The sequence below is a fragment of the Corvus brachyrhynchos genome, unplaced genomic scaffold (genome assembly GCF_000691975.1).
Source record: "Corvus brachyrhynchos isolate BGI_N302 unplaced genomic scaffold, ASM69197v1 scaffold126, whole genome shotgun sequence".
Classification (NCBI taxonomy): domain Eukaryota; kingdom Metazoa; phylum Chordata; class Aves; order Passeriformes; family Corvidae; genus Corvus; species Corvus brachyrhynchos.
The window spans coordinates 3,874,543-3,885,267 of NW_008239283.1; the positions used below are offsets into that span (position 1 = coordinate 3,874,543).

Below are 10,725 nucleotides of genomic sequence, written 5' to 3' on the forward strand. Positions count from 1 at the left end.
GCCCCAGGCACTTGGGTCCTAACGGGCGGCTGAGGCAGGGGAGGATTGTACACAACCGGAGTGCCATCGGGATTGAGGAACGGCTGACCTGCCAAGGGGAAAGAGAACAAACACAACCAGTTGCACCATCTAAGCTGGGAGAAAATAGACAAATGTATTTATAGCAGGCAAAATGAATAAAATAATAAAATAGAAAAATAAGTGAAGTCATACTATTTTATACGACAGATTCATGCCAAATGCCCACAACTACATTTATAACAGCAATGACTCCATGCAGCAAAAACCCAAACCATTTAAGCTAAACAAAGATACCCCAGTCTTTACTTAGTGAACACAGATAAATATTACTTATATCCTACTCATCTTGAAACTTGATTTTTAATCAAGTACATCTAATATGACAGGAGTAATAAAAGAAAACCCTACTAAAAATACTGTTTTAAGGATCTTTTAAAAATTAAATCTCCTTTAATCAATTTGAACACCAATCAGAACACAGGAGAGCTTAAAGGCAAATATTTTTTGAAAATTACATAAAGTAATAGCTGCCCTGGTATTCCCATGACTGCTAATGAGATTACTGATAAAGGACTCTCTTCTCCTATATTCTTAGATTAATTGGCTTTTAGCTTTCAAAATAAATAGTATTATTCTCCTATTTAATAATTTGCAACCTCAATATTACAGCAATGGGCCAGTGAAAAATAAAAAATAAACTCCATAAAAGTAAATTATAAAAAACCAGTGATTTCTTTTTGCGCCTGGGTTGGAAAAAACCCAAACAAATGGAAGGAACAAGAGCCCGGCTGGCGAGGACCTGTGCCTTCCTGCTTATTGACATGTGTCCTGCACTAGCTTATTCTGATGCTTAAAGGGCTCAATACTAATGTAAATTTTTCTCTCCTCTGATTTAAAGATATTCTTGTCCTTTCCAGAAAGGTATAAACTGAGCCTAAAGCCTTTGCACCCTGTCAAAGCAGACTAATGCTCCTCCAGACTTCTTGGTCCCATAATATTTAAATAAAACTGCCCAACATAAAGAGGGTAACAGTTACTGAAGAAAGGACCGAGAAATTCATGGCAGACACAGAGGGAGCATGAACAGACCTGCAAAAATAAGCTGCAGCAGCTGGACTGCAGCTCATCAGGTGATACTCAACTGAGCTTAACAGATTTCTCTTTAACACTCAAGAATTGGGAATGTTCACATGAACAGGGAGTCAGATTTTCTTATTTCCTTCTACCACTTCCTGCTAATCACCAGAGCTTCACTTGTTTCTTGGAGTGTCTGGATAAGAACTGTCTCTTCCTAATTCCCATCTTCAGCCAGTGAGAAGAATGGCTCTGCTGCCCCAAGGGCACAGAATCCTCTGTCAGAAACTTTGAGGAACCAATCTCTGCTTTTGGAACTCTGGCTGGCATTGGAACAATAAAGCCAGAGGAACAATTACAGAATACAACGATTCGAGTACATTGGGAATTGAAGTTTATCTGCACCTAAATGTTCCTTGTTTTCAAAGTGTTCTTCATCTTATATTCAAAGCTTATAAGACATTAACATAATTATAAAACACTATTAATGAACTTATCTCTAAGATGACAAATACATTCTCCTCCAAATCCAATGGCTATCTATGAAAATTAGGTCCTACAGCAACTCATTTGTAACCAAATTTTTAGCAATTGATTCATATTAAGGAAAAAGAGGAATTTATCTATTTCAATGTTACACCTTCTAGTTAAAGAAATTGTTTACTACATGATCATTTTAACAACCCCAATGAGAAACAGTTTGCTTAAAACATCACATGTAGTTATATTCAAACATAATCAAGTCCATCTACAGAATGATGGTAAATATATCCTGAAGTATTTTCTTTTCTACCATGAAAACTAATCATTATACTAAAATTAAAACATATAATTTCTTAAAATTATGATGTTTTACATAAAAGGTAAATTAAAATTTTCAGGATTTCTTAATTTCTACAAGATGCAAAAGTTTGCCCAGAGAATGCTAACTCATTATTTAATCCAGACAGGCTATTACCGGTCTCCTTGCATCTACATTATGAAGTATCAATTTCCTAACTACTTACTAAAAAAATATCAGTATTGGCCAATTACACCAACACTGATTTAATCCTGTTTTAAAGTGGCAAGGAGAAGTTAAGAAACAGCATTTCATCCTGTGCTTCTTTCTTTCACTTGTGTTAACTCAGCCTTGAGCATAGAGATGAGAGTATGTTGCATCAAAAAAAATGAAGGATGATAAATTCTTTCAAGTCAAATCCTTTCTCAGGCTCTCTCCCCTCATTGAAACTGTTTTATAGTAGCACTGGAAAAGACTTTTTCCTCTCCTGAAAAAAGCTGAAACAACTAATTTAAGTTATTCTGTGTTCTGGATACTAAATCGTATGATTTTCATATTTTGTGCAAGTCACTCATGAAAATTTTACATGTAAGTTAAAACTCTTCTAGAGAAAATCATGTAAGTTTACTCATTCCTTTGATCCTCCAGTCATGCTTCCTTGTTAAATTAAGTGCATTGAACAAACACAACCACATTAAAAAATAAAGAGAAAAATAAAGGACAAAGGACAATACTGACATGAAGTCTTATGCAAACACTCGTGCATTTTTTTCCAAGCTCCCCAGTGTAACAGAGATACCCCCAAGCATGTACCAACCTGTTTGAGGGTTGACCAGCACACTGCCAGGCGGGATGCCCGCTGCTTCCAAGGGAAGCAGAAAGAAGCTACTGCTAGCAGCAGGTGCCACTTGCCCGCTCATGCCACCATCAAAGGAAAGAGAGTTAGTAGAGCTGACAGTTGGATACACGGCAGGCGTGCCAGGAGAGGGCTGGCTTAGAGCTGGCACTGGAAGAGGCTGCTGGCTGTGAGAGAGAGAACCCGTGGAGGACCCTACACTACTAGAAGACTCTGAACCTAGGAAAGGAGTAACGAGAAACTGGTTTTACCTGGAGACAGTAACATCATGCTCACTTTAAAATACACACCTGTAAGTGCTCACCCTGATAGCTCAGCATTAAGCCCACCATTCAACAGCAGCCTTGTCAATGGACTCCCCCTCCATCTCCCCTGGAATACCATTACAAGGTCCCTTCTGTGAACCAAGGGTCAATTCAGCACTGCTTTGCACTGCAAAGTGAGGCTTTCATATCTAGCTCTGGTTTTCTGGCCAGAAAATGAGTATTTGTACCTCCAGAATTCAAGGAGGTGATTGCTCACTACTCCAAAATTCTGGATTGGATGCACTGAGGCAGTGAACACCCAGCCCTAGTTCCTGCAGCTGTGCAGGTGAGGGCAGTGCAGGGAATGCACTGCAGGGCCCCGGTGTCCCTGTGGATTTGCCAGCTAAAGCCTCATGCTCTGCACACACAGCCTGCATGCAAGCAAGGACCAGTTTCTTTCCACTACTGGGGGTCAGATCTTCTCTGACTCACCTGTTGGACAATTTGCATTACACTACAACCTGCAACACTATTTCCTTCCTCCTCTGACAATTTGCAGACTGAAATCAAGAATACAGCTAGAAAAACTGAGGGTAATATGGTAGCTTTAGCTCGGCTTTATGCAACAATTCAAATTTCAAAGGAGTATGAAATAGCCAATTGAAAGCAATAATCATTTTACAGATATGAATTACTATAAACATTGCAATGCAGTGGAGAACCAGACCCTGAGCTTCCTGAAAGCCAAGGCACGCAGCTAAAAGAAATGTTCCAAAAGTCCAGTGTGGAGAGGTCTGTGGAACTGCTGTTCCCAGGTCACTCTACATCTGGAGCTTTAGATATACAGTTTATCAAAGACTTAATAAGAAGTATATGATACTTGCAGTACTTGGAAACAGAATATAGTTGTTTAAATTTAAAAACTCCTCATTAGCAGCCTCAATACAATCTAGAAGAAAAAGCAAGATGCAAGAAGCACTCTGATGGAATTTATCTACTGCTTTGCAGTCCTCCATAAAAGTTGCTAATTGTAACCCTTCTACGTGTGCTTATGAAGAGAGCACAGCTTGAGGCATTGGCCTTTTTTATTGAATGAAGTGAAATCAAAGCTATTAATTGTAAACTGGGCGAGACAGCACATCCCAGCTCTGTAAAACCATCATTGCCTGAGCAGAGTTACTTGGATTCGTTTCCAAGTGTATTCACTTCTAGATTATGCAGAGAAGTGAGGCTGAAGCCATTATAACAAGAGCCAATTACATCCCTGAACAAAGTGAACAAACCCAAGCTCAACATGTGCCAAAACACCACAACCTGGAACTGCATGAAGCAACAACCATCAAGGTGGGCATTCCAAACCTGGAATGCTAACTCTCAGAATGCCAAAATAAGGTTTCCAGCAAAAATTTTAAGAATCCATTTATGTTCTTGAAATTTAGCCAACAAAGACTTCTAAGAATGTATTTTATTGTCAGGTTGCAGTTTCTTTTCAAGCTGTGCCAAATAGCATCACTGCACTGCTAAATGGAGTAACTCTGTATGATGGCACAATTTTACAGCAGAAGTACCTTGAAATGGTTTTGGTTTTTTTAGACAAATATACAATGGACAAATAGAATTTGTTACTGTTTTTCTGCATTAAGATATAGCAGCGTGGCCATATATCTAAAAGGTAGTGGTGGTTTAAGGAAAAGCAAAAAATTTAAATACATACTCATTAGAAACCAGTTTTATAAATAAGATCAAAGCCAATATTAATAAGGCAAGCAATTATATTCTGCTTTTTTACAGTTCTACTTCAAATTCTGAAGCAGCCTACTGGTAACCCACCCACATATTACAAACCTCAAAATTCTCCACAGATTAGCAAGTGGATCAAATAATGTTGGCATTTAAATACAAATATTTACTAAATTTCATTTTTGACCCACAGAAGATTCATTCCCATATCTTCTGAGATTTTGTTTTCACATTAATTACAAATTAACACACCTTTGAAACCCAGACTCTTAGGAGTTTTTTCCCCAACATTTTTGAGTCTTAAACAGTACACTTCATTCCACTGACCTCATTTCTCAGCAATCTAAAAATTAAGCATTTTAGCCATATTAATTTAACAAAAGAAAGAGAACACAATATAAATAACTACCAATTCATAGACTTCAGTGCTGTTTTATCTGAGCTAGTAGGATAGCAGTGTACAGTTTCCTAAGACCATGCAATGCAGCTTTACCCCACTAGAACTGAAGAGCTGAACTCCAAGTATTTTATACAAAAATATTTGTGGTAAAAAACGTTTTCAAACCCTTTGTATGAGATGAAATGCATTAAACTTTAAGCCAGCTACAACACACTTGAAAATTCTCCTTCTAAAGCCAGAAGTGTTCACCTCATTTATTACATTATGGATCTAGGGCTGGGTCCGTAGGTGTTCCATGTGCGCAGTCCCCGTATCCCGAAGGAATGGGATGCACGGAGCCTCCCCACCCAGAACACCTGCAGTGCACACCCAGCTCAGCCTCCAGTGCCTGCCCTGAGGCTGCTGTACCTGTCTTGGACAGCCTGCCCGTGCTCTTGCTGCTGCCAGAGCTGTCCCCGCGGGTCAGCACCGAGATGCCGCTGAAGCTGCTGGCCTTGGTGACCGCGGGCTTCAGGTTGCGCAGGGAGCTGTCGGAGTCGGTGCTGCTCCAGGGCCGCGGCTCGCAGTACCTCAGCTCGGTCTCAGTGCTGCTCTGGTGGCTGTTGGCCGATCTCCCCGATGCCTCCTTATTGATTCTGCAAGTTACAAACTGAACCTTTAGCACAAGCAGCACTTGCAAAATAAGGGAAAAGGGAAAAAAAAAGAAAACAAAGAACAGAAAGAAAGGGTAAATGCATGCAGAATACTTTGGGTTTTGTTTGTTTAAAAGGAAGCATCAAATACCTAAGTATCTGTCGTCTTTGTTGTGTACTATTAGTTTCTTCCTCCTGGATTCTGTTGACATTTTAATAAGATAGCTTAATATTTATTAAGAAAATAGGAAGACAAAACAGAGTTAAACAGCAAATTTTCTTACCTTTTATCAGTGAAATAATTCTCTTGGGAACACAGGGACTGAGGGGCAAAGAAGTGCAGAAATTAATATGAATGGCATCTCGAACCCGTACTACAAAACACATACCAATCTGGAGCCTTGTGCATTATACACAGACTTTTACAGCACCCTCTTTATATTATGCTGCCTGAGAAACTTTATCTCTTGGTGAACAATATCCATAAGGAAACAAGACTATATAAAAAGGCCCTTGTGCAGGAAATCAAAGTCAGCATCAGGATAGTTACAAAGCTGGTCAGTTGGCTTCTATCAGACTTTTTCTGAAGTTACAATTCTTCCCTTGGGCTTTCTGTCACTTGCAGCTGGTGTGTGATTCCCAGAGCTATCACAGCACCTGAGCTGCCTTGTCTTCTGCTGGGAAGGGTGGAGGGGAAGAGGCCACTGCTGCTGCAGTAACTGCTCACTGCTTTGGGTACCAGTCTGGGTATGCTACAGAGCACACAGAACAGAACCAAAAAGGCTGCTCCTGACTCAGATTATGTTGTCCTTGACTGTAATTACCAACAGCTGGCACAGAGCTTCTAAGGTACCATTTACATGGTAAATTAAGATGCAAAAGGAAAATATAATTTTATATCCAGAAGTCCATTCTTCTTGTTTGTAACTAAGGTGAACAAAAAAATTAAATTAGCCTCTCAAGAGCTCATTACTCTCTTCAGAATGAGAATCTGGTTTTGGATGTGCAAGAGCTACAGATAAATGTCAGAAGTGGATTATTAAAAGTAACACATATTTTTTAAGAAATATTTGCTTTGTTTTACTCAATATAATCACTACTTGCAATTGAATTGTAGCCTACAATGTTGTCCTGCATGGTATCTCCAGTCAGGAGATTAGACCATGAGATTCCTGACTGGAATTTCACATATGGGACCTCAAATCATTTTACTGTGACCACTCATAAGATGTGCTTGCTATAGATACAAGTGAGAAAAGAGTTTTTTGGTTTTTTAATTGGCTTGGGTTTTTTCTCCTTTCAGTTATTGCTCTGAGCAACAACTGAAATAATTGCAGTACCAAAACTCTGTAACTTAAATTGCAGTGGGGAACAAAACAATGCAAAGGGGGGAAATGCACTGTACTAGATAATGCTAGAGAACACTCCTAAATAATTCTTGGGTTGTTTGAGTTTCACACAGCAGCAATTAGAGAAAACAAAAGATTTCTCAGTAACTGCAGTATCATTTAAAACTCACTCAGGCCACACTCTCTTATCTGCTTAGTGTCATTCAGGAACAAAGTTTCCTGGAAAGCCACCTCTGCATGTATGTGTGTGAAGGATTCATAGCAAACAGTGACAGATTGCTTTTGATACATACATCTTGTGCAAATATCCTTTCTCTAGCTCTCTGATATTCTTCTTCACGTTCTTCTATGGATTTACTTCTTCTGTCATCTTTTAATCGTATTCTCATCTAAATTAAGTGGTACAGTGTCAATTTACACAGGAAAGCAGTAAGAATGCACAGTCAAATACAGCACTTGGAAAGAATAAGCTGTGTGTGCTTTACCTGGTTGTCATCTTTGTCTAAACTAGAGTTATCTCTCTTAAGGATGTACCGCTTCTGGAAGTCATCGCTCTTCTCATCCTTTATATGCTCACAAAACTTTTGGTCAGGTCTGAGAAAAGTCATTACAAAGAAAACGTTTATGGCTTTGCAAACACATGCTGTACATACAGTGGAACAAACTGAAGTATACTCAAGATTAATTTTAAATATACTTAATATTCTAACTGAAAGAATAATTTTGACTGTCCAGGCAATGGAAAAGATGAGGTGCACAGGGGTGCACCTCAGGACAAGTCCTGTCCTGAGGCATAACAAACCTGCTTTTAAAAACTTCTTCTTCCTTCAAAGGAACTGAAGCTGCAACTTTTGCTGCAACTCCCAATTAAGGTGGGGGCAAACCACATGCCCTTGGGGAATCAGAAGTGCTCTGGAATCCCAACTGGTGCCATGCAATGGATATTGGGCATGCATGGAAGTGAAGACAGGTGTTTGCTGCTAGAGCCGCAATACCTCAGAGTTCATTTCAAGGAAAAACAGAAGAAAGAAGGTAAAGGAGAAAGCACTGAAACTTAGAAACTGCTAAAACGAAATTAAGTAGAAATGAGTAAGAGAAGAACAATATAATGCAGGCAAGCAAGAGTTTCACACAGTCATAGGGAGAGAGTGAAGCAACAAATTACAAATATTGCTTTGGTATTTTATCTACTTTCTGAAAGAAAAAGTCGTATTTTGCAAATCCTTGTTATTAAAGAGAGATACCAAGTATCTGAATAATAGAACTACTGCTATCATAAGTGAAAAGCTCAGACAATCAGGAAATATTTGTCTAATAGAGGACAGAATAAATGTATGCTCTTCTCTATTTCTGTTATTTATCATTACCCAGGACTCCTGGATGGAGTCAGGGGAGCTTTTCCTATGAAACAGCCTGACCTGCCTATTGGGTACTGGATGCCCAAACATAATTAGCAGGCATTTCAGAGAACCTTTAGACTGTCTTACCTCTTTCTTTTAAAGGTCTCTGAATTTACTGCCCTGCAATCACCAACTCCCACTCCACTGAGACGTGCCAGTGTGCACTGGGTGGTTGATGTCAGTAACATCCCTGCTCGGCGAGGGAGCCGCGAACCTGCCTATGAGGAAAAGGTAAGTTTGGCTTTATTCCACATGGAGCAGATCTCCAAGGTTTTCTTTCTAAATTCTTATTTTATATCCAAGGCGATTTAAAATAAGAATATTGAAAACATCAAGAATCTTTATGTCTGCAGGTTAGATGAAATGCCTGCTAATTAGTAACTACACCTACAGGGGCTTCCAGAGGCCACAAGCTATTTAAATATGGTCTAAAAAGATTTTAAAAGCATAAAAATTAAATGATCTTTTATTAGTTCTTATTCCACAGTTGAAGTGCTAGACTGAAGCTTCAGCCTAGAGATGCTGGTAGATGCAAAGGCAACAGATTTGAAATGTTTGGCTTTCTAGGTCAATTTAGACATAGATTGTACAGCCAAAGCAAAACCACATATATAAATAATGTAAGTATTCAACATATATTTAGGCTCTACATATTTTTCTAAAAACTTTTGAGGAGAAACTGTTTACTTAAGTGGAATTTCAGTGTCGCATATCATTTCAGTTCTACTGACTCTAAAATAGGGTGGATAATTGGATTTTTTTTCTCCCAAAGCTCTAAAGACTGTACCTAGAGACTGAGATTAGGATGCAGGCACTGTAAACTCCTGTTTTCATGTTCAAAACCAACAAAAAACAGTGTCAGGCAAATGCTTTAAGTTAAAACTAGAAACTAGGTGGCATAAATACGTCAACACATTAGACCTTCATCTTTTTGAGAGAGAATGAGGAGACAGAGCAAGTGCAGAGGACAGAGAGAACAGCTGGGTCCCTTGAATGAAAACCTCAATTCTGCACAGCTTTCAGAGTTGCTGTGGCCCCAGTGCTACCTCCTCTGCAATACGGATTTTCCTGGGGGTTTCTTCAAGAACTTCCCAGCCCTCACAGTAAAGCAGCACGCCATGGCTTGTTAACCTGGTTGACATTTCCACTGATGTTTGTCTTCCCTGCTACCTTTATTTGTAAGGCCATGAGAGATCTGTAAGCAACATTATTTCAACTTCAACAGCTGAATTTTCCCAGTAGAATTTTACAATAAAAAAGCCAAAGTTGTGCAAGTCCCCTCCCTTTACCAAATCAGAAATGACCCTGTTCTAAGATAAGGGCTGGCTCTGCTTTCCAAAAGAAGCAAAGAATGTACTTTGTACACTTTACTGGTGTAAATATTTAAACAAATAAACAGTTGCTATAAATTTGTATTCCACAGAAACAAAGTTAGCAATGCGTCTCTGCCAGAAAAGCAACCAAAATTCTTAACTTAGAGATAACATCCTTTTTTCCCCCAAAAGAATTCAAACATGAAACATCACATTATTACACAGCAGAACATGAACAGTAAAGAGCTCTCAACTACCTCTCCTTGATGCCTGTTCCCAGTGAGGAAACAGACCTCACCTGCTACAGCATCACTGCCTCACACATCCCAGGCATTAGAGCTATGCATCAAAAAGGGTTTTCAAGGCTTTGACACTTACATTCTTGTATTGCTAGTTTTATTTATTATGACTGACTTCCCACTCTGGTCCACGTTGTGCTCTAATCCAAAGTAAGCAGCTACCCTGTGCAACAGCATTCTATGGTAAGATGTCATTGGGGGAAACTTTTTTCTTGGTACTCTGGAAGAAAGGAATAGTAGCTTTATTAAATAAACAGGAACACTCTTGAATTCTTTTTTCCTACGAGAGTACAGTACTTACTCATTATTACCAATGAAATCTAAAATTTCCTGTTCTAATTTCAGCAGCATCATTCTGTCCCTGAAAATAAAAACACAGCAACTCACATATGAGACACTCCAATAACTGCGGTTGTATTCATCTTAAGAATACACAGATCAGAGCTGTGATCAAGGGATGATGGCAGACTGGAAATAGGACCACCAGGTGTCAAATGCAGTATTTTTAGGACAAAGTATTCTTTTTTTCCTATATTGTATTGAACCTTCCTAGTGAAACATGCTGTTCTGCTCTCGCATATCAGAGTACACAGATCCTCCATGAAGTCTCTTCCC

At 39.0% G+C, this 10,725-nt stretch overlaps 1 protein-coding gene across 1 annotated transcript in view; it reads right to left on the reverse strand.

Annotated features, from left to right (window-relative positions):
• The window catches only part of R3HDM1 (R3H domain containing 1), a 51,694-nt gene that overhangs the window by 23,064 nt on the left and 17,905 nt on the right, over positions 1-10,725 (reverse strand). The window contains 9 exon segments of the mRNA XM_017740162.1: positions 12-88; positions 2,694-2,951; positions 5,526-5,752; positions 5,901-5,951; positions 6,034-6,071; positions 7,392-7,487; positions 7,584-7,692; positions 10,190-10,330; positions 10,412-10,471. Of these exon segments, the coding sequence (XP_017595651.1) occupies positions 12-88; positions 2,694-2,951; positions 5,526-5,752; positions 5,901-5,951; positions 6,034-6,071; positions 7,392-7,487; positions 7,584-7,692; positions 10,190-10,330; positions 10,412-10,471 (1,057 nt within the window).